Source organism: Tachysurus vachellii, chromosome 2 (genome assembly GCF_030014155.1).
Source record: "Tachysurus vachellii isolate PV-2020 chromosome 2, HZAU_Pvac_v1, whole genome shotgun sequence".
Classification (NCBI taxonomy): domain Eukaryota; kingdom Metazoa; phylum Chordata; class Actinopteri; order Siluriformes; family Bagridae; genus Tachysurus; species Tachysurus vachellii.
Genome location: NC_083461.1, coordinates 26,078,493 through 26,106,288, shown reverse-complemented (window position 1 = coordinate 26,106,288; position 27,796 = coordinate 26,078,493). Strand labels below are relative to the sequence as shown.

Here is a 27,796-nt window from a genome sequence, read left to right as displayed (position 1 = left end):
TCGGTCTGCCGGTGTTGGTCTGTTGGTGTTGCTGGACACTGGTCGGTCGGCGCTGTTCTTTGTTTACTGTCTTTTGTGTATTTTGTGTATTGTCCTGTAACCATTTGTCTGCACTGTCTTTTGTCTGCACTGTCTTTTGTCCTGCACTGTCTTGTTTGTCTTGTCCTGCACTGTGTACACCAGGTTATACAGATACACTTTATGTATCTAGGACTAACTTACTAAGTCCTTATAGCTCTGTGTGTGTTTTATGTAACACCCTGATCCTGGGGAAACGTTGTCTTATGACACTGTAACAGCTATATATGGTTGTAATGACAATAAAAGCTACTTGACTTGACTTCTTTCTTTCTTTCTTTCTTTCTTTCTTTCTTTCTTTCTTTCTTTCTTTCTTTCTTTGTATTCATTTTCCATTTCTCTTTCTTTTTCCTGTGTATGTAATATCAGGAATCTCATTTCTCTTCACAATGCAGATATTGTGTGTGTGTGTGTGTGTGTGTGTGTGTGTGTGAGTGTGAGAGAGAGAGAGAGAGAGAGAGAGAGAGAGAGAGAGAATCCAGACACTGGCTCTATCTAGCGGTCTTTACAAATAACAACAGTCTTGTGTCGTATCAGTGACGCCACCATCACACATACAGGTGAATCTCAATACATTAGAATGTTGTAGTAAACTTCATTTATTTCAGTAATTTAAGAACAAACAGTGAAACTCGTGTATTATATAAATTCAATACAAACAGACTGCAGTAGTTTATATGGTTGCTTCATGTCCAGTGTTGTTTCCACAGTCTGATGATTTGTGTACAGTGTCATCTTGTGTTGGTCTGCTGGTGTTGGTCTGCTGGTGTTGGTCTGCTGGTGTTGATCTGCTGGTGTTGGTCTGCTGGTGTTTGTCTGCTGGTGTTGGTCTACTGGTGTTGGTCTGCTGGTGTTGGTCTGCTGGTGTTGATCTGCTGGTGTTGGTCTGCTGGTGTTTGTCTGCTGGTGTTGGTCTACTGGTGTTGGTCTGCTGGTGTTGGTCTACTGGTGTTGGTCTGCTGGTGTTTGTCTGCTGGTGTTGGTCTGCTGGTGTTGGTCTGCTGGTGTTTGTCTGCTGGTGTTGGTCTACTGGTGTTGGTCTGCTGGTGTTGATCTGCTGGTGTTTGTCTGCTGGTGTTGGTCTACTGGTGTTGGTCTACTGGTGTTGGTCTACTGTGTATTTTGAAAACAACATTGTAATGTATTGAGATGCACCTGTATATACAGAATGTATGAGAAGGACCACGGGCAGTTAAAGTAAATGTCATAAGTACTGGCACCCTTTATATAAATATACAGGAAAAATATATAAAATAAGACTAGAACAAGAAAAGTGTAAATAAATATTTCCTTTTTTTCAAACTTTTTTATTTGACACGATTATTAATACTAATCTATCTCCAGTCATTAATTCAGTAGAATTTTATTTGTTCTGCATAAAATGTGTACTACCTAAAATATTCATTAAGACTGGCGTGTCCACGTGTCTGGTGTATCTTTTATTCCTCTTATTTAGGGTTATTAATTCTCATTTTAATGACCGGCGCCTTTTGTTGATTTCTTATTGTCTTTTTAAGTAAATAGAATTTCCTTCTACACGCTGTGGTGATGATGATGACTACTGTAGTGCACTACTGTAGTGATGATGATGATGATGATGATGATGATGATGACTACTGTAGTGCACTACACACCAGTTTGAGATCGAGCCTTCTGACGTCATTATTCAAACCAGCCATTAGGAAAAATGTGTTAAATGAACCTGATCTGGGATCTGTTGTGACGTCAGAGGTTTGGGCGAGGTTACATGCTGGAAGAAAATCCGGAAGTTCAGCAAACAACAAAAACAACTGATTCAAACAAAAAACCACAAGTTGCTGCTAATGATTTTTTGTGATCTCGCGTGCAGTTGACGTGGAGATTATAGTTTATCTCTCAGGCGGATCTGTGAGCTTTACCTGGCTGGGGCTTGTGTTTAGTGTGTGTGTTAAGAGAGTGTGTGTCTTGAGTGTGTGTGTAAGTAAGTGAGTGAGTGTTGAGTGTTGAGTTCTGAGCGGTGTCATGGGCTGCTGTGGGAGCACTGGGGTGAGAGCTGCAGCTGATTCACACTCTTCATCCACACAGAGAATAGACACTGATGATGATGATGATGATGACTGTCTCGGTCCTGTTTTATTTTTATTCAGAAAACTCGGGAGTGGAAGCCCTTAGAGGACCGAAATTGCACCGACGTGCCCTGGTTCATCATCTTCACTTTATTTAACATCGGAATGGTGACTAAAGTTCATGTTCTTGTAAAAATGTGCGTGTGTTTGTATATGCGTGTGTGTGTGTGTGTGTGTGTTTGTTTGTGTGTACGTTTGTGTGTGTGTGTGTGTGTGTGTGTGTGTGTGTGTGTGTATGTTTGTGTGTTTGTGTTTGTATGTGTGTGTTTGTGTTTGTATGTGTGTGTGTTTGTATGTGTTTGTTTGTATGTTTGTGTTTGTTTGTATGTGTGTGTGTAAACAATCACAGAAATGATGGCTGGAATTTAAAAACCTTAGATAAATAGAAAACGGGTAGTAAATCTCTCTTTCTCTCTCTCATCCCTGCTTTCTTGTCGTTTCTCCTTCAGCTTTTTATTTGTGGCTTTTCCATTTCGACTGGCGCCGCCTCCAGACTCATCTCAGGATACGACAGTTATGGAAACATCTGTGGTCAGAGGAACACGGAGATCCATGGGATCGAGCTGAGCGGCCGAGACCAAACCACGAATCGGTGAGTAAAGATGTATCAGGAAGGACACGAACATCTGACCCCCAGTGAGAGGAGGTAAAGACATGAGCCTGTGACCCTCAGTGAGACGAGGTAAAGACACGACCCTCTGACCCTCAGTGAGACGAGGTAAAGACACGAGCCTGTGACCCTCAGTGAGACGAGGTAAAGACATGAGCCTGTGACCCTCAGTGAGACGAGGTAAAGACACGACCCTCTGACCCTCAGTGAGAGGAGGTAAAGACACGAGCCTGTGACAATCAGTGAGAGGAGGTAAAGACACGATCCTGTGACCCTCAGTGAGATGAGGTAAATACACGCGCCTGTGACCCTCAGTGAGACGAGGTAAAGACGTCTGCTGGGGAGGTAAATGTCTGAGGTTACACAGTAAATGTGGGTTCATCGGTTCTGGAAGCAGATGATTATCTGCCTTGTGCTTTGTGTGATCTGGGATTCAGGACTTTCTCAGAAAAATCTCACATCTGTCCAGTTAAAGAGCTTCTAAGTTAAAGCACCAGTAAATAATTAGAGTTCTAGTCAGTTTGAGTAAAATTGTGTTGAACAGAAAAGTGTTTATTTTGCAGTAAGTTTTATCTGAGTGTTGTACAGCTTTGTCAGGAGCAGATCTGAAGATAAACCCCAAACCTTTTTGTTTTCTTCTCCATCCTGCAGGTACGTGTTTTTTCTCGATCCCTGTAACATCGACATCATGAAGAGGAAAATTAAATCTCTCGCTCTGTGCGTCTCCAAATGTCCAGAAACACAACTGCAGACTTATGATGATCTCAGAAGGTTTTCAGAGACCAACCGTAAGCTCATCATCGGTTCTTTAATGTTTTATTCTTTAACAACAACAAACACATCTCAGGAAACGAGTGTTAGAGTCGGATTACAGAAAAGCTGCTAGTTGTTGTTTAAAGCAGACAGAGTTAGAGACGTAAATCTGATGGATGGATCTTTTATTTCTTTTCAGGCTCTAATTTGTGTTCCTATGAGCTCAGTCCCAGCCGTTATGCAAACGATCCTGACAGGGCCACCAAATGCCCCAAGCTTCCGGTTCCTCCCAGGTAAAGACTTTACTCCACCTTCCTCTAGAGCAGATTCCTCCTCAGTAACACTGGCATCAGTTAGATCCTTCAGAGCGCTGATCAGCTCAAAGCGAATTTTCTGGAATTTACACGTGTAGCATTTTGTAGTTTTTCTTCACAGTTTAAACATCAGATAAAGACAGTAGCCTGAGTGCAGCTTCACCCTCTGTTTAGGTTTAAACACAGCTGAATATTTAACACGCCTCTGTTTGTTCCTTTGTCAGTAAATCTTTACCCATCTTCCAACGCTGCACTCCGGCCGACATCTCCTGCTTCTCCAAGTTCTCAGAGGCGTTAATCACGTTCGTCAGCGACAACAGCGTTCTGCACAGGGTCATCACCGGGGTCATGACCTCCAAGGAGATCATAATGGGACTGTGTTTACTTTCTCTGGGTAAAGCTCTTTCTCTCTCTCTCTCTCTCTCTCTCTCTCTCTCTCTCTCTCTGACTCACTCTCTCTGTCTCTATCTCTGACTCTCTCTCTGACTCTCTCTCTCTCTTAATCTCTCTGACTCACTCTCTGTCTCTCTCTTTCTCTCTCCCCCCTCTCTCCCTCTCCCCTCTCTCTCTCTCTCTCTTTCTCTATCTATCTATCTCTCTCTCTCTCTCTCTCTCTCTCTCTCTCTCTCTCTCTCTCTCTCTCTCTCTCTCTCTCTCAGTGTTAATCAATCATGTTTCAGCTTCCCTGATGTTGAGTTGTTTTTGTTTGTTCTCTTTAATATTTGTTTGTTGAACATTGGCCCTTATACACTAGGGGTCAGGGGTCAGAGGTTGTGTAACACTTCTATATACACCTCTGTTTTCTTTGCAGTTCTGTCCATCATCCTGATGGCGGTGATCCGCTTTATCTCAGTAGTTCTCGTGTGGCTTCTCACTGCTGTTGTGGTTCTCGGGTCATTAGGTTAGTTATTAACAGTTAAACTGAAATTCTTTAAAAAACAACCTGAGTGAAAGTACAGACTCCTACAGCGTTATTATAAAGACCATGAGGTGGTTGTTCTCTCTCAGGAGGAACCGGTGTCCTCTGGTGGCTGTATGTGGACCATAGAACGTCTGCCAACGCCACTCTACCTTCTAACGAGCTAGCTGTGGCCATAGACAACCAGAAGGCTCTGCTTGTGTACGCCGTGGCAGCGACGGTCTTCACGGTACTCGTCGTCTTCTGATTGCTTTAACAAATACATAATCATCTTTTTCTATAGTAAAGATTTACTCTAAATGTCTTCTGATTGCATCACTGTGCATGAGTGCTTTTAATATGGAGAACATCATTAGCTGCTCCATCGTGTGTTCTTCATTTCTCTTCCTGCAAAACCTTCATCTCATTTTGTGTCTCAGGTGATTCTGCTGCTGCTGCTGTTCTTCATGAGGAAGCGTGTAGCTCTGACCATCGCTTTGTTCCGTGTGGCCAGTAAAGTGTTCGGGTCTCTTCCTCTGTTGGTTCTGCAGCCGTTCTGGACCTTCCTCACGCTCATGCTCTTCTGGGTTTACTGGATCACAGTGCTGCTGCTCCTCGGCACTGCAGGTCTGCTGTACACACATGCCCCTTTTCCACCGAGGCACTTTGAGTGCTGGTTCGGAGCCAGAGCCTAATTTAAAACCAGCCCAAAGCACCGGCTCTGAACCAGGAAAAGTGGTTCTTAAGTAGCACCAAAACGTTGCTGGTCTAGACTTTAGAACCGCTTGTGTTAGGGGATGGGGGCGGGGCTACTGTTAGCGCATTGATAATGTACTTTAAGTATACTAATGTTTAATACACTTTTACTTAACCGCGATATGATACATTAACAGCACACATGATAGTAGGTAGCTACATGCTAAGGCTAATTTTTTTCTGTGTTGATAATGATAATGATAATGATAATGATAAAATAACGTTATGTACTTTCTCCATTACAACCTCCGTTTATACAGATTACATGGAGCTGCACGTACACGTTGGATTTGCCGCGTTTTATGTGTTAATGTAGGTTCACAAAGCCATGAGCATTAACAGTAAAGCAACATCCACCATTGTTGATGTTTGTGTTTGCTGCTGCTGCGCTAACGTTGCTGGCACACGTGACACGTATACAGTGACGTCACACTAGGCCCTGTGACGGCTCTCTAGCTGGTGGAAAGACAAACCGGTTCTTAGAAGGTTCGCCAGTGGAACCAACTTTGAACCAGCACCAGTGCTAGCTCTGAACCAGCACCCGGTTCTTTTTAGTGGAAAAGGGGCAATAGTGGCTTAACGCTCATCAGTACTGGGTTTCTGTGCAGTAGAGCTTATTTACACCACCAGGGGGCGAGAAACTGCTCACAGCAATGAAACACTCAAAAACTAATCATTTACACAATATCTCATTTTTGTTACCAACTGAGCAATCAAGGGTAAAGGGCCTTGCTCAGGGGCCCAGTGATGGCAGCTTAGTGGACTAACAACAGTAAACAGTTCAGTAAATGATTTCTTGTAACTTTTTGTCTTATCTCTATAATGAAACCTGCTCCATTCCGGCAAATGTCGGCTCTTTGTGGATCAGGCTGAAGACATGGATTAACATGTCGTGTGATTGTCTGTTCAACAGGAAGTCCAGTGAAGAACAATCAGACGGGGCTGGTGGAGTTCCAGATGCATGGCCCGTTACAGTACATGGTTTGGTACCATGCTGTGGGTCTCATCTGGATCAGTGAGTTCATCCTCGCCTGCCAGCAGATGACGATTGCAGGAGCAGTCGTTACGTATTACTTCACCAGGTGAGAGAAAACTTACAGCTCCAGCTTCCACCTTCACACAGTACACACAGTGCTGACACTGGAGACTCCTTCACCACATCACACACACATATACACACACACACACACACACACACACACACGTGTAGAGTGTGAGCTGTATGTGTCCCTATGAATAAGCTGTTGTCCAGAACCCAGCAGTGACGTGGTGTGTTTTCTGTCACAGAGATAAGTCTCAGCTTCCTCTGACGCCCGTGTTGTCTTCAGTGATGCGTCTAATGCGTTATCACCTCGGCACAGTGGCTAAAGGAGCGTTCATCATCACGCTGGTGGAGATCCCACGCCTCGTCCTCACCTACATACACAGCCAGCTGAAAGGCAGCGTGAGTCCCAGCGTCTGAGCTCTTGATGTGTGTCACGGCCACAGAGCCGGAGTTTGTAATGACTTCAGTGTCAATGCAATTTATTTCAGGAAAACGCCTGCGCTCGCTGCATGCTGAAGGCGTGTGTGTGCTGCCTGTGGTGTCTCGAGAAGTGCCTCAGTTACCTGAACCAGGTACACACACACACATTTAACGCAGGTCATTATGATGCCTTTGATTTATTGCTGATGTAAAATTCCACTCTGATTAATCACGAGTCACTGAGGAAGCTTATCTAATGTACGCAATTTACAATGAAATTTTTTCTGTGACTTTAATGTCAAATTTTGAGAGAAATCTTTTTAAAGTGATTGTTTTTCTTCTGGAGAACGCCTACATCGCTACGGCGATTAACAGCACCAGCTTCTGCACATCTGCACGAGACGCCTTGATCATCCTCGCTGAGAACGTGCTGCGTGTCGCCACCATCAACTCTGTCGGAGACTTCGTCCTGTTTCTGGGAAAGGTACGACTGACCCCGAGCTCAGACCCAGCAGGTCCACTGAGACCTCTTTAACGTCTCTTTATTTATTTTCTCTGGAACAAGAGATGAACTTGTGTTTTACCAGTTTGTAGGTCTTTATGATCTCTGCGTGTGTTTTGGAGACTGGACGCTAAACTGCAGTGTGATGTGAGTGCAGCTGCTCTGTGTTGTGTGTTCAGGTTCTGATCGTGTCATGCACTGCGTTTGCGGGTGTGTTAGCACTGAATTACCAGCGTGACTACACAGTGTGGGTTCTGCCGCTCATCATCGTGTGTGTGTTCGCCTTCCTGGTGGCTCACTGCTTCCTGTCGGTGTTCGAGATGGTGGTGGACGTTCTCTTCCTCTGCTTCGCCATCGACACCAAGTACAACGACGGCAGCCCTGGCAGAGAGTACTACATGGACAAGGCTCTGATGGTAAAACCTCCTCAAGAACTTTAACATCGTTACAGAACGGATCCTGAAGCAGGTCTCGGTCTCCTCTGTGATCAGTTCTGTGTTTTAATGGAAATAAACAGGATTCTATAATTAAATCATTTAATAAGAGAATTAATCTCAGGAGGAAGAGAACAGGAGATGTTTGTGTAAATGCTTCTTTGTCAATACAATTTTTATTTTAGTTTTTATACGCAACTTTTTTCCTTTTACGGTTACATTTAACGTGAAACATCAAATGTACCATCGGCTTCCTGTCTGCTGTCACTCAGTGTCATTGTCTGAAGACACTGATGTTGTGTTTTTGTGCATCTGCAGGAGTTTGTGGAGAGCAACAGGAAGGCCGAGGCTGAGGGGAGGAGAGCAGAAGGAGGAGACAGCAGGGAGATGAAGCCCATGGTACAGTCGTCTTTTACAGACTGAACTTTTCTCTTTCTTCTGTTTATCTGCTCAACCAGCTGATGGACATCTGCTCTTGTTTTGTGTTTCAGAAGGCAGGAGGAACGTTAGCATGAAGCTAATCTTCATCAGGTGCTGATTTCATCTCAACACTGCAGGGATACATGTGTGTGTGTGTGTGTGTGTGTGTGAAGTTAACACTCATTAGTTACAGGAGCGATGAACACGTGTAGTGTTGGTTTGTAAAAACAGTTAGCAATAATATTTTGTATATTTTTAGTCATTTTCTACCTGCTTTTCTTACTTATTACTCGTGTCCTCTTTTACAATATGGCGGTCTGTATGATGTTTTAATAAAGAATGAGACGGATCTGTGAGGAAACGTTCCTGAGGCCAGGTCTTCTGTGTGTTCAGTGTGAAGATAAATGTTCTGATGAACAGATTAAATGCTAATACAAGCCCAGTGTCCACTTCGATTCAGTTGAGTTTTAAGGAAAGCTGCACGGATCAATGTGATCACAGCTTTTTATTTCTTTACAAACGCAGAACATTTAACATTGAACTGAAGCTGTAACGTCACACATAGGAGAAGGAAATGAATGCTTGTAAACACTGTGGTCTCCTCCTCCTCCTCCGGGTCGGGGTGTGAAGCTGGTTTTAGGGCAGCAGGTGAAGGCGGATGTGTTCCTTCAGCTTGGGCATGGTGCCTTGCTCCTTGTGACACACGTGGCATCGCAGTGGCAGCTTCAGCAGCTCGCTCACGTCGTCCTTCACCTTCACATGACCGTCTCTCTCCAACATCACAATCACATCTGCAACACAAACATCCGACCTTCATAGTGACCCAGTGGGACTCTCCAGACTGTACAGTTTTAACAGCAACTAAACAGATAAATAAATAAACAAGACAGTCAGGAATGTGAAGGTAGAGAGAGACATCAACTTCAGGGTGTAACAGTAACTCAACTTCATCGCGCGCACTACAAAACATTTGCTCAATTGTCCTACAGGACGTTCTTCAGATTTATTTCCAGACTTCTCACCCTGAGACTGGATGAAGTATTCAGTGGTGAAGGAGTTCCAGTGTTTCTTGTTCTTCAGACATGGAGAATCAAAGTCTTGGCTGATGACATGCAGGTGAACGTGACTGTGAAGAGAAAAACAGTGTGTGATGTGATGAGCAGCTGAAGCCTCTGACCAATCACAAGCCAGAGCTCAGTAGCAGTGTGCGAATGCCTGATGATATAATACATATGAACACAGTTTACTACATGTTTGATCCCACATTATGTGGATTACTAATCCCTAATAACTCCTCTCTCCTGAGTCACGGTGGTGAGTCGGACCTCATGCTGGGGATGGCGTGATAACCCAGACGGAAGTGTAGTGTGTTGGAGCGGTGACACTGCTGCACCATGTGTTCCCCCACACGCTCCATGTGTCTCAGCAGCTCCACATGCTCATGCCTCAGAGCCTTCAGGCTTGAGATGGAGTCCCAGGGCAGGACCAGCCAGTGGAACCGTGCCTTTGGGAACTTGTCCTTAATCACCACCACCTTCTCGTCTTTGTAGACCTGAGATACAGCAGCAATGCAGAACGTGGGTCAGCTGTTTTATTTCCCATGATTCACTCTCATATAATAAACTCATGGCACTTTGTTAATAACATTTATAACCCAGGAGTGTAACAGTGTCCTGGTTCTTCTGCTGAAGATCAGAAACACAAAGCTGTAATGATGGGTCTAATATCAAGAGGAACAGGATGATGTTTAACACATAACACAAGCTGAGATTTCTCACAGATTAACTCCAGAGCACAAGAACTGCTAATGAGGAACCTAGAGAAAACCGAAGCAGCCTGATTTACCTGCATGTTGGGGTCCTGCATCGAGACTTTCAGCCCTTGATTCCAGGGAGCTGCAGATACCTGAGAAGAATAAGTGCTTCATTACCACAAATCTCCTCACACTGAATAACTACTGAACTCAGTCTGATGAGTCTAAACATGTTTTAGTTTCAAAACATCAAAATCTGATTTCATGGGTAAACAAAATGAACAACAATGTCTATGATTTAAAGACAAAAGCAGGGTTCTGACCCGAACCGCTGTGGGACTTTGTGTGATCTGCGGCCGAACTGTGCTGGTGGAACAGGAAGGTTGTGAAATTCTGAAGATCTTTGCATTGTCCTCATCTCTCTCTTCCTGAGCGTCTCCCTGGCGTGCTCTCTTCATCGCTCTGCTCCTGTCCTCAGGAGTGCTGACAGGTGACGAGTCTTCCCTGAACAGGAGCGTGTACGGGTAAAGGTGATTAACCAGGTAGAGCTTCTGTCCGGGTTTAAAGGTCACCTGGACGAAGACGTGAAGAAAACATTGTTGGGACTTTGTTACAGCCAGCAACCTGTACAACAGTCTTACTAACCATCACACAGATGACATCATCATGGGTTTCACTAATTACGTCAGGAGGCGTAACACACGTGAGCTTTACCTGATTACCTTTGCCAACGACCACATCATCCAGGCTCGTAGGGTTGCTTCCCAACTGCAAAACCAAACAGGGATAAACAGTCCAGCATCCAGTCTCAGGGGGTTGATGGAAACATTTAAATTTGTGTTTCATTTTCAGAATCTTACCTGCTTCACCGTGACGAATCCTCGGTTACAGTTGGCTGTCAGTTCAACTGTACAGGTTCAGAAATGTCTAATGATTAGCAGCATGTTAATAACATCCTTTTACTGTTAATAACATCCTTTTACAGCTACACTTTGGCACTCGGCTACACTGATTCGATTTCAGAAACAGTTTCTGGATCCAAAAACACAACCTTCTACAGCTGATTACTGTCAACGTCTGTGACACTGAAGACATGGAACACAATTTTAATGATGCTGATGATGTTGTTACCTTGCTGTCTGGAGCATTTCTGGTCTTTAATCTTAGTTTCTGGTCCTCGACCCAGTGTGTGTGTGAGATAATGAAGGAGCTGGATGGGTTTGTGTCTGTCATCCTCACTAACCAGCCAACAGGTCGGCATGTCCCCTGAGCACCACACACACACACTATTACACACTGACTCTGAGTGTTTATTTAACTAACATTAACACCAGATGAGGTGAAATTAACTCTAAAACAACATGAACACAATAATTCACTGTTTACTACTGACACAGATACAGATACAGACTCACCTGGAACTTCAGTCCTCACTTATAAACTAATCTGTTTCACAAACATGAAAGCGACAACAGAGCGCATGGAACCATCCACAAAGACCCAAATACAACCAAATCTGTACAAAGTTCACTAAAGGGCTGCAGAAATAGCGCCGCACACTCACTATGTAGTGAACGAGTGTAGAAGAAGCGCTTGTTCACTTCCGGTCTAGTGCACGGGCTAGATTTCAAAATACAAGTATGTAAGTGTCCATTTGATGTAAAAGCGACATTTAACCACGTTTATTTTTTCATTTATTACACAAGAGAGAGAGAGAGAGAGAGAGAGAGAGAGAGATTTTATTCATCACAAATGTGACTCCTTTGACTAACAAGGAAATGGCGGGGTTACATACTGTACCTCAGACAGCCACCAGAGGGCGACAGAGAGCTTTACACTCTGTTACAATGCGCTGCTGTACGCTGTCATTAGTGAGAACATAGATTTACAAATGATTAATTAAATCAATAAAAAAACTAATATCATTTTAATTGGTTCTAGACAAAATTAACATAATGCGCACTTTATTCTTAAGTAAAAATTACAAATAGTTTTTTAATACTTCATAATTTTAATAATTAAATTTTCAAATCAAATTTATTTATATAGCACTTTTAACATGTATATTTATTTGTCCCCATTTGTCCCAGTGAACAAGCCTGAGACAACTGTGGTGAGGAAAAACTCCTTTAGATAGAATGAGGAAGAAACCTTACATTCCTGTAATGTCTGGGTAAAAATATCTCTGAAACCTGGACAAAATACTGTATATATATATATATATATATATATATATATATATATATATATATATATATATATATATATTTAAACCTTGAATTTATTGGATGATTCATAAACAAAAAAAATTCAGTCGACTCTCATCATCATATCTCCAGCTTATTAAGTAAATATTATTTATACCTTATTGCTTAACCTGAGCTTTTTCTTTATTTCCCTGCTCGATGATGGCCAAATTTGGTCCTTTTAGGTGTTTCATACATCTACAAACTTAAATATTTTGTTAGTATTTGTGAAAACGGTATTATACAGTGTTATAATACTATATAAATATTATTATATATAACATTATATTATATTGTACAAACCCAGTCCACAAAAAACTGCTGATCCAAATATCACTGTTTTTTATTTTTCTGCAATGATAAATGGAAAATTCATGTGCTTCAAGACATATATTTATGAACACATTAATGAAACACTGAGAACAGAAAAAAAGTAATACATTTCTGTGTCGACAAAACAATGCATTAAATCTCGAAATGAAATAAATAAATAAAAAGCCATGTTTTGTCCTAATTGCTCAGTACTGAAACATTGGTCAGAAAATCTGGCCACATGGTTTATTTTGAAGACAAGGGAAGAGAGACTAGATTGAGATGGTTTGGACACGTACAGAGGAGGGAGATGGTTATATTGCTAGAAGGTTGTTGGAGATGGAGACTGAAACATTGGTCAGAATATACAAACTGAATAAACAATAAATAAAAACAATAACTTTTGAATGAGAGTAATTGGTTGTATGTTAAAATATTTGGGGTCACAACATTAAAATCACAGCTGAAACACATTTATAGCAGGAGCTTTATCAACTCTTTTGATAAAAGTATTTTCTATAGTGTTTTTGAAGCTCAGTCTGCCTTCACTCTACTGTAGTGGTTGACACTGAGAACTATACAGGTTCAAATCTAAGCTAAATCTACATTCTTTACTCGGTGATCAACACACACACTTACCGTTATCAAAAACACTTACATTCATGCACTTATCTAACAAGCCAAGCATGTGGTAGCAAAACATCCTGCAGGTACAGAACAAGAGCTTCACTATCTCTTCATCAGGAATCTGACTGAAGAAAATCCCTGATCTTCATGACTGACTGGGACTTGGTAACTTGGACTTGTTTTCTGTATTGGGTTTATATTTTGATTACATCTAGGTCTCTGAACTATGGGAAGCATGCTGCTTACCAGACCTCCGCTGGTGAAATCCAACTGATCCATGTGGTTACATGGTGTAATGGTCAGCACTCTGGACTCCAGTGATCTGAGCTAGGATCTCAGCAGAACCTTTCTTCATGTTTCTGTTGAAGTGTAAACATTCACATGGACCTAAACAAGTTGGAGAAAATGGAAATGGTGCCAGTCTGCTGTACTGAGCCTGGGGTTTCTCTGGTCTGATCTAAAACCGGAGATCAGATTCCAAATCTCTGCAGGAGTTTTATTTATGGTTCTTTACTAAAATATATGTACCTGTGCTGGCACTACTCATTGGGAGCAGCAGCCCTCCCTGTTCATAGCCATCATCGAGTTCGTCCAGTATATGTAGGCACGAATTGACCGCGTGGGCCCCATCATAAAGGAGCACCTGGAGTCAGCTCAACGGGCCCAACAACAGACCTACAATCATCCAGCCCAATCCAGAGAGTTTCAGCCTGGAGAAAAAGCCATGCTGTTGGCCTGTACATAGTCCTTGAGAGCGTGGGACCTAACCCTAACCTCTGTCACGGGTCTCACCCAGCTCAAGCTGAAAAAACTCTCCTAGGATTGTGGTGCAACACCGGCCATATCGAGTCACAAAAGCCTACGGTCACGCAATAGAGGAGGAAGTGGAAAGGATGCTTAGAGATGGTAACATTAAGAAACCGGCCAGCCCATGGGCCAGCTCCATTGTGGTGGTACCCAAGGCGGATGGGACAATCCGTCTGTGTTATAATTTCTGGAGGCTTAACCAGATCTCTGAGTTTGACAGTTATTCCCTCCCACAAGTGGATGACCTTGTAGAATAGCTGGGGAAGGCCTGGTTTATCTCCACCCTTGATCTCACCAAGAGCTATTGGCAGGTTGCCCTTGCCCCGGATGGGCTACTGCATCGGGCAGGGTCTATTTTAAACCACAGAAGAAGATGATCACACCTGCCCCTCTGCCAAGTTTCTAACTTCTTCTCTATAGCCCATTCAGATCTGATGAAGAAGGGCCAACCAGACCGACTGCACTGGATGGACGAAACAGAGAGGGTGTTCATCCACCTTAAGGAGGCTCTCACCTCCCTACTTTGACATCCCCTTCACCTTCCAAACTGACATCTCAGAAACCAGGCTGGGGATCATGTAAACTACCACAGAGAACTGGACATGGCAGCTAGAGGGAGATAAGGTGAGAAAGCTCCAGATCGAAATAATACACTTTCTCCCTCTGCTGTTCTTATCTTTACAAATTTCCTAAAATAACGGACACTTTTTCTGCTGCCGAAGGACGCCAGGCTCCTGGGATTACAACCTCGCTCCAAACTCCTTATCTGATTTCGGTGACGCCACTTCTGGGTCGGTGGCCATCTTGTATTTTTACTTCCAGGGTGGTGGCCATTTTATGTGACCAGGCATTATGTAAGAATGCTGCCTGCACAAGGTTCTTTGGCAGATGGTCTCCTCAGTTTGCCTAGTGCTATTGTAAAGTCACATATTGTTTCTGTTTTTCTGCCTTCCCTGCATTGCTATGTCTGCCTGTGTACTGGAGATGTTTAGAATTCTGTTATCAGGCTGCCCTGCATTGCCATGTCTGCTTGTGTGTGCATTATTGTTTCTCCTGTCTCTGTTTTCTGCATGCCATATCTGTCCCTAACATTATCATCCCATTTGTCAAGCTTTTACATCTGAACAGTTCATTAAAGACTTTTCATTTGTTACACCTGAGTCCTTCTTCTGGCCTGACAGGTTAAGGTGGTTCCCATTTTGTCCTTTCTCCTCTTCTCTCTGTCGGTTTGGTGGGTGTGTTGTGGTATGTGGATATAGCTGAATTCTTTTGCTGTCTTTCCTTTGGGTACTGGTTGCCTGAGGGGTTTTAGGTGCAGAGGAGTTTTCTGCTGTTGAGGTGTGTGACGAAATATTCCGTTGTTTAATTCTGGTTGTAGGCAATGATTTATTATATTTTTTCTCTCTCTTGCCTTCAGTCTGCCTGTCTGTCTCTATTTCAGTCTGCCTGTATGTCTCTCTGTCTCTCTCTCCCTGTCTCTCTGTCTGCTGTCCTTATATATGCGTTGTTTTCTTCCATTACTCCTATCAGCAGCACTCATCTCTCATGCTCTCTTGGTCTAGTTGCTGGTATCTATTTTTTTCCTTCTCTCTGTGACACACGTCATGTTTTAGTGTTTGTGTATAAGAGAGGAAACAGAAGTCTGTGTTATTCTTCTAGGAAACTGTATCAGTTGCTGTCTCACGGCCCTTGGTTTAATGAGCTCATCAATGCTGTTCCTCTTGTTATCATTTTATTTTACAGTTTCTAATCGTTCAGTATTGAAGTCACTTATAAAAAAACTCTTCACCAGTCTGCTCTAGGAACATGACTCACTTCATCTCGTCTCCAAAACACAACACAACACAACACCGTGAACTCCTTCAGCCAAACCCCTGACAACGATTCTCAATGAGATACAGACGTCATCACTTGGACACACCAAACTCTGTCCTTCAAACCACCCTGTCTTCATTCATCCATTTTTCTGAATCACTCAGAAGGTCCTTTTATTGAACATGAAACTAAAATTAGGACATTGCGTAGACGTTCAGCTGAAACTGCAGTTAGTCATGCTTAGAACAATTATCACTTCTTTTTATTGTAAATATTCAGATTTTCTGTATATTTCAGTTGTTTTCTGCAGAACTGTAAATGTGTTTGTAACAGTCTAAACAGGTGTTAATAATTGTGTTAATGTTAGTGTGTAGTGTGAATGTTAGTGTTAATTAAGTGTGTAATTTTAATGTTAATTAAATGTTAAAATAATGTTCAAATGTGGACAGTCAAATCACTACTAATGAACAGGTCACATTTCATATCACTGCTGACTTCTGAGTTGGTGTTGATTTATTCTCGCTAGGTTTATATTAATGTACTGACTGTGATACCCCATCGTTTCCTTAGAAACACCTGATTCACAGGGACGTGTACATCTCACACTCCACTTAGAATAAACTGATTTATAATAATGGTTGAAGTGGTGAAGATTTTTGTGAGGAGTGTGTGTTTGTGTTTGTTTGTGTGTGTGTGTGTGTGATGTGCTGAAAGAGTCTCCAGTGTGAGGTAACATGACAGTAACATTTAAGTCTCCAGTAACATGACTTTGATTTTTCTCTTATCTTGAAGAGAGTGAATAAAGAGAGACATTTACATTTACAGCATTTGGCAGACGCCCTTATCCAGAGCGACGTATATAAGTGCTTAAATCTCTAACATTGAATCATTAATTGTAGTATACTTGCCTCTTACCCTGAGAGATGGTGGAACCAGTCGGGGTGCGGGGTGCAGTGCGAGGAGTGATGAGGGCTTTGAGGTAAGAGGAAGCTGGTCCATTTTTGGCTTTGTAGGCCAGCGTCAGTGTTTTGAATCTGATGCGTGCAGCTACCGGAAGCCAGTGGAGGGACCGCAGCAGTGGGGTGGTGTGGAGAACTTTGGCAGGTCAAAAACAAGCCGTGCAGCTGCGTTTTGGATCATTTGCAGAGGACGAATTGCGTTCATAGGTAGACCTGCCAGCAGTGCTTTGCAGTAATCCAGTCTAGAAATGACAAGAGACTGAACAAGTACCTGAGCAGCCTGTGAGGACAAAAATGGCCGAATCCTTCTAATGTTGTAGAGAAGAAACCGACATGAGCGAGTCACATTAGCAACATGAGAGGAAAAGGACAGTTGATTGTAAATGGTTACCCCAAGGTTGTGAGCTGTGGCTGAAGGGGAGATCAGATCATTGTGCAAGGATATAGCAAGGTCATGACCTGGGGATGAATCACCTGGGATGAACAGCAGTTCAGTTTTGCTAGGAATGAGCTTTAACTGATGAGCAGTCATCCATGATGAAATTTCTGCCAGACATGCTGAGATCTGATCAGAAGCTGTGGTATCTGAGGGTGGGAAAGAGAAGATAAGTTGTGTATCATCAGCATAGAGTGGTAAGAGAACTCATGTGAGGAAATAACTTCACCAAGAGAGTGAGTATACAGGGAGAAAAGAAGAGGACCAAGTACTGAGCCCTGTGGGACACCAGTAGAGAGTCTGCGTGGAGCAGTTGTCACTTCCCTCCATGTTACCTGATATGAGCATCCTTCCAGGTAGGAAGAGAACCATTCCCAAGCTGATCCGCAAATCCCAAGACTCCTGAGGGTGGATAAGAGAGTCTTGTGGTTGACCGTATCGAACACTGCTGAAAGGTCAAGGAGGATAAGGACGGATGACAGTTTGGCTGATCTTGCAGCATGTAGTTTCTCAGAGACATCCAAAAGGGCCGTCTCTGTGGAATGAGCTGCTTTAAAGCCAGACTGGTTGGGATCTTGGAGGTTGTTCTGTGAGAGATAGACAGACAGTTGATTATAGACAATGCGTTCAAGAATTTTTGAAAGAAACGAGAGAAGTGATACCGGTCTGTAGTTACTGATGTCTGATGTATCCAGAGCAGGACGAGACTGCTGAGTGTTTAGTGCTGTGAGAATAATGAGAGACTGCTGAGGGGACGAGTGTTTAGAGCTGAGAGAGTAAAGAAAGACTGTTGAGAAGACGAGTGTTTAGAGCTGACAGAATAAAGAGAAACTGCTGAGGGGACGAGTGTTTAGAGCTGAGAGAATAAAGAGAGACTGCTGAGGGGATGAGTGTTTAGAGCTGAGAGAATAAAGAGAGACTGTTGAAAGGACGACCATTTATAGCTGAGAGAATAAGGAGAGACCGCTGAGGGGACGAGTGTTTAGAGCTGAGAGAATAAAGAGAGACCGCTGAGGGGACGAGTGTTTAGAGCTGACAGAACGGAACACTCACTTTGACTGACCTTCCTTACACTAACTGAAATTATGAACGCATGCATAAGTCTCACATTTTTTAAAAAGAAATATTTTAATAGGCAATTATAATAAAATTCAATGTTTCTGTTTCCAATAACATAATACACATGGTCTAGAACATCAGTTACAACACCAGCAAAACAAACCCAAAACCACAATAACACACCAGGCAGTACACACAGGGCTGAAACCCGGTGCTCTGCAGTGAGGATGTGATGGACTGACAGAGCCTTCAGCAGAGCAGTCAAAACATCTTCCATCTGTCAGGAGCGTGGACGCTATACAGCTGAAACCTGGAGACAGAGATAACGCTGCTGAAGACTTATCTCACTACAGAACATGGTGTTTCTGGTTTCCCCCCCCCCAGAAGAATTTCCCCATTCCTTGTGTCTGTTTATCTGCATGTTTAACCATCATTCATCAAGCAGCAGTGATTTCAGTGATTTCTTCCTAGTGTCTGATGTTGACGTTCACACTGAGGTGCTGAGACACACAGATCCTGCTTCAGGTGTATGAGAGGTGAAAACCGGACCATGGCCAGACTACCTGTACCTCACATTACAGAATTACAGAGCATCAACCAAGAGATACAGCCATGATTATGTGTCTGTGGATTTGTGTTCAGTTACCTTTCAGAGTTAAGTTCCACTGATTTTATAAGTACTACAGGAACTGTTAGCCCTTCTGTTCCATTAAACTACACCTGAATGATGTACAGCTCACATCTTAAGTCAGTCCTGCCTGATGGACAGGAACATTACTTCTGGGGGAAAACGCTATGTTCTCCAGTGAGATACGTCACTCGTTATATCAGAGGCTCATAGTTACGCTTATGACCTAAAGAACTTTATTTCATATTATAATTATGCTCTGATGTAAATCTGCATTTTTCCCTTTGTTGTTCCTGTTCTAAATAATAATAATAATAATAATAATAATAATAATAATAATAATAATAATAATAATAATAATAATAATAAAACTTTGTAGTATTGTACAGTTTCATGTAGGAGTTTTAAATAAGAAAACAGAAATGATGACATGACTAATAGGGTGTAGTGGATAGGTGAAAAAACAGGCAGGAGTCAGATGATCAGCAAACAGGATAAACCAGGCTATAAACAAGAACACAGAAACCAGGATAAAGACAGCAGCTCTATAAACATTCGACACCAGTGTTTTTCACAGACTAATTAAAAACATACTTCTGTATTATTATCTGCTCCAAATTTTCACAAATAACTCTTTACAACAAAACGGTGGCTGATGCTACAGTCTTAACAAACTGAAAGTCAGGATCAGACCTTAGCGTAGCATCTGGCTGCAGTTCGTACAGCACATGGGCTCGCATTTTATACTGAAGCTGAATCTTTAGTCAGACTCGTGTCTAAAGAAGTCTCAGTTTTTGATCTTCAGTGTATTTGCTGATGGACTTTATCTCACCCACTGTACAGGTTTCAGATGTACAGCTTAGAGGTGACAGAAAGGACATGTTCAGTGTTAGCAGAGAAAATCCTGTGGAAATTCTTTATAAATTTCCTTCTCAAATTCTATATTTTATAAAATATATATATATAACATATATTTCCTTCTCAAATTCTATAAATTCTATAAATTTCTATATTTTTTAAATCACATCAACAGATATATCAGTTTAATAAATGAATCAGTTTAAATGAATATCCTCTAAGTGCACAGAGACTTTCTGTTATCCATTCTGTTTCCTAGAATCATCCAGTCTACTTTCAGAGTCCAGGTTATTGGTTTTAATCAATAAACTAGTAGTAATAATATGATGAGGTTTGGAAATAATTTGAATTGAAACTCCTTAAAATATAAAACTATTACCTTGTTCAGGAAGTTACTGTGGGTGTGTGAACAGTCTGGATAGGTGACACTTCACATTCCAACCAAAACATGTTTTTCTTCTTTACCACATGACCATCATATCTCAGAAACAGGCCAGGTTTTCACGTAGAAAAGTATGAACAAAAAATTCAAACAAGCAGGATGTTCATACTTTTTTATGTGAAAACCTGACCTGTGATACTAAGTCTCTCTTATGCATATCTGTAGATGAGATATTATCTGTTCATTCCTATAAGTTAGATTCTTAGTATGAAATAAAGCTCTGTGTCTGTAAGTTGTGTAAAGAAATGAGGAACATTTGTCCTTTACTGTAAACACTGGTGATCTGCACAAACCCTGCAGTTTTCTGCTTCATCCCTGTGAAGTTCTAGACCTGCATTTTTATACAGTATGAATCTTAGACTTAGACTACAGCTAATGATTTCAACTGACTTTAACTGAAATCTTGCGACTTGTTTATGCTAAGTCCTGGTTTGGAAATAGATGCTTGAATAGTTTTACTGTTTCACGTACATGCATCACTAGAGCAGTCTGACTCTTACCTCTGAAGGCTGTTTAGGTTTAAAGCCAAAGTGAAGTTGACAAAAAAAATATATGTTTCTATTTAACAATCTGCCATACACTAATGAATTAAATGCAATACATACTTATTTCTTTGTCAAGTTCACTTTGGCTTTAAACCTAAACAGCCTTCAGAGGTAAGAGTCAGACTGCTCCAGTGATGCATAAATGCAATACATACTTATATATAATTTCATCATGAACACTATATCAGTTTTTAACACACATGGTTAAGCTTCTTCTTCATCCAGATTCTACAAAATGCTGGCTGTCATCTGAAACTCTTTGAAAGACATCACTCACTCACTACAAGAGCACAGTCAGGTTTTACCCGCTGTCTCAAGTACAGGTTAAAGAATCTGAGCTGAGTTCCAGCACACAAGAAATCAAGTCAAAATGATTAATTTGTCATTTCTGATGCAATACATAATGAAATGAACTCCAGAACTATGGAGCTACATAAAACAAAACAGAGCTAATGACTTAAAACAGGACAAACAACAATAACCAGACCATGAACATCTAACAACTACAATTGTTTACATCTTTGTCAATGGTTCAAAACAGTGTCACAGATTTTATACAGCTTTGGTGAGACACCAGCTCAAACATTATATTAACATTATATAATTGACCATCACTACCTGGAATTTATTTTCACATTTTCCTTATCCTGCTGTACTTAATTAAACCAAAAGTTTAACGTCATTTGTTAGAAATGTGGTTTTTCAGGTTGGTTGAGGAAATAACAAACACCTAAGCTGTGATTGGCTCCCAGGTCGTTTTGACATCAATACCGTATGGTACATGCATTGTTACTCTGGTTAAATATCCATTTACCTCTTCTATATTTTACACTTTGTCACTGCTGCTGGGCTGAAAACGTTCCACATCTGATTCCTGAAGACACCTGAGGTGAGTAATGACTTTATTTTCTTTCTAGTCTCCAGTCTCCATTGTTTATACATGATAAAATATTTTTATAATATAAAGGTTTTTTGTTTTTTTAAATATACACAGCATATAAATGATGAACTACATTTATAGTTGATATAGGTATAAACATTTTCTCACATAGATGCTAGACACCTATTTTAATTATTCCTTATTACAAACCCGCTCTTGGCAGCCCATAGAATGCCTTGGTAGATTTTTGTGAAATATGGCACATTAACAAAGAACTGTTCAACATATCCAGGCATGAAATCTGTCATCAATCCAGCCATACATTTGCTATTTGTCCTAGAGTTGTACTCCTTTTTTCATTTGCATTTACATTTAAGGCATTTGGCAGATTCCTTATTGAGACCATTCCATATTCCTTATAGAGACCAATGTACAAAATACATTAACAATTTTTCACTAGGTTACTAAAACTCTGTTGGAACTCTCTCCACATCAGGATTTTTTTGTTTCATTAATCTTTGATTTTGTCAAAATTGTCAGTTAACCATTCGATCCTTGGGTTATATAGATCTCTGTTCATTGGCATAAATCCAGTGAATGTGCTTACCATTAGTCTTGGGTGGTACACACCAAGTTTAGTGAAATTTGGTCACTTTGGGATGATATACTGAAAAACATTTATCTGTTTTGCTTTTAGATTATGAACAAGAAAATGGATTGGCAGCTTATTCTGACTATTTTGTGTCTAACAGGTAAGTGTTCTCTTTAGGATGGTTAATATTGGGGAGAAATGTTCCATGGAAAATATACTCTGCTTTGTTTTTACTAACCTCATCATAGCAAAACCAGATTTGTCATTCAGATTTATGAAACATTCTTTTCTGCCTTGTTTTAGTTTAATCAGCATCGATTTCTAATTTATAAGATACCATTCTATGATCCACAATTCTATTTTAAACTTTTTCAATGGCCATGATTTTATCCCCAAACACAGGGTTAATGACTTCAACCACAGGCGCAGACAACATCACCAGTACCACAAATTCAACCACAGGACCAAGCACTCCAGCTACAACCACAAATTTAACCACAGGACCAAGCACTCCAGCTACAACCACAAATTTAACCACAGGACCAAGCACTCCAGCTACAACCACAAATTTAACCACAGGACCAAGCACTCCAGCTACAACCACAAATTTAACCACAGGACCAAGCACTCCAGCTACAACCACAAATTTAACCACAGGACCAAGCACTCCAGCTACAACCACAAATTTAACCACAGGACCAAGCATACCAGCTACAACCACAAATTTAACTACAGGACCAAGCACTCCAGCTACAACCACAAATTTAACCACAGGACCAACCACTCCAGCTATAAATTCAACCACAACTAACACTTCAACAACCATATCTGCAAACACAACTATCACTTTGACAACCATATCTGCAAACACAACTATCACTTTGACAACCATATCTTCAAACACAACTAACGCTTCAACGACCACAACTTCAACCACTGTATCACCACCTTCGGTTTTCCTCTTGATCTTCAGCATCAAAGAAACCTTTTTGGCAGACCTGTCTAATTCAAGCTCTCAACTATTTAAAGACAAATCTGAAAATATCACTTCACAGGTATGTTTTAGAGATAATGTCACCATTTACAATTTATTTAATTCTTCTAAACATGAGACTTCTATTGCTAAGGAGACAACCTGAAGAACGCAGCTGGTTCCAATAGTTTTAAGTGAAGTTAACAATTTATGGATTTGAGCATTTGTAAATCTCAATGCACGATACTCATTATTGATAAGATTAGCTAAGGCTAAATAACAAGCAGTTTATCAGTGGATTTGATGCCTGTTGATCACCTGATTAATTGGTTTTTTTTTTTAGGTTGGAACATTATACAAGAGAAGGTTTCTAAACTTCCGTCGAATGGTAATTCAATCATTTCGGTAAGAAAGAAGACATGCTCTGAATATTTATTTGTTTCTTGGTTAATGATTGAATTATAACCTGCATCTATATGTTTCTTTTCAGCAATGGTTCTATTGTGACAAATAGCACGCTCGAATTCAATTCTGATGATGTTACTTCACGCGATGTAACAAAAACCCTTCAAGATGGAATAAATTCCGGCAACTTGACATTAAATGTTGACATAAACTCCATCAATGTCACACAAACTGTTGGTAAGCCCGGACTTGCAGAGACTTCATTGTGTTTCCCAATAATTAGTATTAATAATATGTATGTGCATTTAATTGTACACACTTGTTTATATTTTTCAGGTAATTCAGTTCCACCAGTGATTGCCAGCTCAGTCTCCATGATATGGATGTCTCTTCTAACACTTCTACTTTCTTTTGCCTTGCACATCTAGCTCTGGACCTGATCACAAAATATACACAATAAATTTATAGAGTGCATTTTTATTTAACAATCTGACATAGTCTACTCAAATAAATAAACACTGATTTTTTTTTTTTTTTAGCACAAACAGTAACAAGATTTTTATTTACAGATTAATCTTAATATTTACAGATTAATCCATTTATGAAATAAAGGTAATATGGGCATTTTATTCTTATAAACATTATCTTGTTTTAGAAGAAATATTAATATTCTGAATTGTTGAAACTGGGGACTTAATGGGGACGGTGACTTACCTAAACATTTCTGCACATATAAACAGTCCTGATAATTGGTGTCTTTTATTTATTACATTTAAATGAATCTGATCCTTCTTAAAACAGCTGTGTAGGAACAGGATAAAGAGTCTAGTTTCTTACATGTACCCTTCTGTATATCTTCTGTATATAAGTGTGCAATGCAACAATAAACCTTTTATGAAATAAACTTTTATTAATCAAACATTCATCCTCCCATTAGTCTTAAGACGTTCCACAGTCCTTGCTGATGAGAAGTGTTGCTACCTCCAGGCTTCACAGTTAGAAATGTGTTGTTTTTTGATGGTTCATGTTAGCGTTCATGCCAAAACTTTGGTTTCATCTAACCACAAATCCTACACTTTTTCAGATGGATCTTTTTGAAAAATTATTATTTTCTTTCCAGTTTCCTCAGGACAGATGAGTTCAATGTGCATAATGTTGTGTTTTGATGCACATTGTTCATTGTTGACCATGAAATCCTGGAGGTCCTTTAAAGTTACCCTTTGGTTCCTGGTGGCCTCTCTGACCAGATGTCTTCTTTTCCAGTCCTCCTCCTTTGGCTGGATGTCCAGTTTTTGGCAGACTACTGCCTTTTCATTTCCTAATGATGGACTTGTTCAAAGCTTTGGACATCATTTTATACCCCTCACCTGATGTGTAGTTAATGCTTTTTATTATTTTTATTCATACCATACACACCCACCCCATTTTTTAACAAAAAGTATTACATTTTAACAATCATCCACTTCTAATAAAACAGCACACACTTCAACTATTACTTCAAGTAAAAATAGCCACCAGACATAACATGGGTGGCTACAACACATAAAGATATCAATCAGATTACTACAGAAAAAGAAAACACTTTTTCCTTTCCAAAAGAGAAAACAAATCTGTTTCCTACCAACAGCTTTGACACGTATAAAAAAATAGCTCAAAACAAAGTGAGAAAGGAAGAGGAGGAGCAATGAAAGTACAGCTCTCTCTGCTGGATAGAGACCTCCTAACATCTCTACATGTACATTCCCTCTCCTTTGTGGCAGAGTTGTTTTGGAGCCCTCATGATATGAAGCAGTCATGATTTACTCCTCATCATAGCACAGAGACTCTGGTTAAAGTAGTAAATGACCTGCCACTGTCCTCTGATATGAGTTTCTGGTGTTCCTTGAACTTAGTGCAGCTTTTGACAGCAGTGAAATGCTTGAACCAGGACCACCTGCAGCCAGAAGTAAGCATTCTGATTACACATCAACTCTAAATGGTCTTTCTGTTTTATCATGTTTAGGAGTTTGGTGTGATTATTGACTTTAGTCACTAGCATATACAGGCCTACTTCGATCAAAAGATGCAGGCTATCTGTTGGTATCTTGAATAGTAAAGGCTACAGTGAGGGAAAGAGTTTTCTCTTTTAAAGCCCCACAGTTATGGAGCAGCCTTCTAATTAGTGTTCAGGATTCAGACACAGTGTTTAAGTCAGGACTGAACATATTTTTAGTCAAGCCTCCAGCCCAGGCATAGAGTTTACAGATGAGAGTACTGTGGATGGTATCACCATGAAGGTGGCTTTGGATTGGAATTAAACACTTTTGCTACCATGGATTGGTACTACAATTGCTACGATAGCTTGAATGCAATTTTCCACAACCTTCTTGCAATCAAATCTCCATCTGTAAAATGCTGATAAAAATATTTAGAAAAATAGACTTTAGACTTTATGTTAAAAATAAAATGAAAATAGAAAAATATGGATATAGAAAGGAAATTATGTATAATCACAATCTCCAGTGTCACACACTTGAGGCTGGGTTCCCTTTTGAGTCTGATTTCTCTCAAGGTTTCTCATCCAAAACACAGTTGACCCCTCGATACCAAAACCAGCTGTAATGTCATCGTTTTAACTTGCACCAGGGGCGTAGCCATCATTTAAAAAGTGGGGGGGACGAAATGTCTAGTGTTATCTCTTTTTTTTTTCAGTTAACCCTTGTGTAAATGACAGGTTTTATTTTAATCATTTTTTTTAATCATGCTTTATATGCGTTATGATTATATATGATTATAAAACAGAAAGAAAGAAAGAAAGAAAGAAAGAAAGAAAGAAAGAAAGAAATAGAACAGCTTGCCACTGGGACAGTACCCTTAAAAGGACATCTTTGTACCTTATTTACATTTTTTACATTACCCATCATCCACCATGTGGTTTCCCGTCTTCACCTGTCTGTTCACCCGGACTCTATTTATACTCATCACCACTGTCTTCATTCGTCGTCTTTACTACGTTGAATGTATGTGTGATTTACCTGCTCCTTATTATTAAAATGACATCTTTAATGTCACTATTCGTTGTCCTCGTCTCTGTCGTGTACATACAGTGACACATACTTGATATTATGTAGAATTGCCAGATTTAAACATGCTGTAAAATCTCAGTTCAACGTTATCTTTATTCTTATTTGAAGGGTTTTGATGACACACTTGTTAAAACAAAAGACGTTATAAAAGAGTTTATATAACGTTTGTGAAAGCAGCTATTTTTCCTTATAATCCTTTAAATTAAAACTTGCTAATTATTCAACAAGAGCAACAGGCAGAGTTACTAAACATTGTGCAACACAATTCGGATACCATATGCCAACTTACACTGCTTGACATTTTTATAAAAAAGTAGTGAAGCGTTTTTTTGCCGCTTTGAGCTCATCATAACCGAATGCTGGACCGCGGGTGCGACTCGAGCTACAGTACTGGGGGCGCGTGATGATGACGTGACAAGTGAGTGACTGATTGCCGTGAACGTCATAGACTATCTTAAACTTTCTTGTCTCTTTTAATTTTAAATCACTCTGCATTTATATACATTGCTCCATTAAAACCTCAACATGTGAACACAACTCTCCACTAAAAAAGTGAGGGGGACATGTCCCCCGCGTAATCTACGCCCCTGTCTTGCACAGTAAAGCAGATGACGGTAAATCCTGAGGTGCTTGTATCATGGTCAACAAGTCGTGTTGTGTTCCTACTCACCTGAATTGGAACATCTGACTATTATCTGCCATCCATTCTACCTACCCCATGAGTTTACATTGCCACCATTGTGTTCATCCCTATTCAGGCAGACACGGGCTTGACTCTGTCTAAGCTACATTATGTGCTCTCTATCTATCTAAACAAACATCTCTTTGCTGCCTTCATGCATGAGAACTTTTATAAGGTTAATATCATGTAGGTAAAGCTGAACGTTTCTAGAAACTTCTCTTGTTCAGTTAAACATCTAGAAAAACACAATGCAATTATCACTATGGGAATAGCTACAAAGCTATTGGCGTAAATTGGACAATGCCAGCATTTCTCTCAAATCAGAATATAAACAAAGACAGAAAGCTCCAGAGAAAAGGGCAGGAAAGCACATGCCT

General features: G+C 40.6%; 4 protein-coding genes across 5 annotated transcripts in view; 3 read left to right on the top strand and 1 right to left on the bottom strand.

Moving 5' to 3' along the window:
* The first annotated feature begins 335 nt into the window (after positions 1 to 335).
* The window catches only part of si:ch211-145b13.6 (T-cell ecto-ADP-ribosyltransferase 1), a 61,147-nt gene continuing 33,686 nt past the window's right edge, over positions 336 to 27,796 (top strand). Inside the window, exon 1 of the mRNA XM_060864050.1 lies at positions 336 to 347. The gene's annotated coding sequence lies outside the window, so the exon portion shown is untranslated. The remainder of the gene's footprint in view (positions 348 to 27,796) is intronic.
* slc44a1a (solute carrier family 44 member 1a) lies at positions 1,814 to 8,700 on the top strand. Of its 2 annotated transcripts, none has more exons than XM_060864047.1 (16): positions 1,814 to 2,103; positions 2,205 to 2,291; positions 2,633 to 2,775; positions 3,445 to 3,581; positions 3,746 to 3,839; positions 4,085 to 4,254; positions 4,672 to 4,761; positions 4,869 to 5,008; positions 5,199 to 5,385; positions 6,428 to 6,596; positions 6,802 to 6,958; positions 7,048 to 7,131; positions 7,326 to 7,463; positions 7,661 to 7,897; positions 8,234 to 8,314; positions 8,410 to 8,700. In XM_060864047.1, exons 1-16 carry the CDS (start codon positions 2,080 to 2,082, stop codon positions 8,428 to 8,430), a joined length of 1,959 nt encoding a protein of 652 aa, XP_060720030.1. In that variant the 5' UTR covers positions 1,814 to 2,079; the 3' UTR covers positions 8,431 to 8,700. The 2 variants fall into 2 exon arrangements, with proteins under 2 accessions (XP_060720030.1, XP_060720028.1); XM_060864045.1 differs by having other exon boundaries at positions 8,407 to 8,700.
* Positions 8,828 to 11,673, bottom strand: aptx (aprataxin). The gene is made up of 9 exons (XM_060864048.1): positions 11,504 to 11,673; positions 11,220 to 11,354; positions 10,949 to 10,995; positions 10,803 to 10,856; positions 10,412 to 10,660; positions 10,181 to 10,240; positions 9,661 to 9,887; positions 9,358 to 9,461; positions 8,828 to 9,126 (listed from the first exon to the last, which is right to left on the bottom strand). The coding sequence occupies exons 2-9, from the start codon at positions 11,347 to 11,349 to the stop codon at positions 8,972 to 8,974; spliced, it is 1,026 nt and encodes a 341-aa protein (XP_060720031.1). The 5' UTR covers positions 11,350 to 11,354; positions 11,504 to 11,673; the 3' UTR covers positions 8,828 to 8,971.
* On the top strand, positions 21,608 to 24,591 carry LOC132841632 (uncharacterized). Its single transcript, XM_060864044.1, has 6 exons — positions 21,608 to 21,711; positions 22,400 to 22,454; positions 22,697 to 23,349; positions 23,611 to 23,672; positions 23,758 to 23,909; positions 24,009 to 24,591. Exons 2-6 carry the CDS (start codon positions 22,403 to 22,405, stop codon positions 24,098 to 24,100), a joined length of 1,011 nt encoding a protein of 336 aa, XP_060720027.1. The 5' UTR covers positions 21,608 to 21,711; positions 22,400 to 22,402; the 3' UTR covers positions 24,101 to 24,591.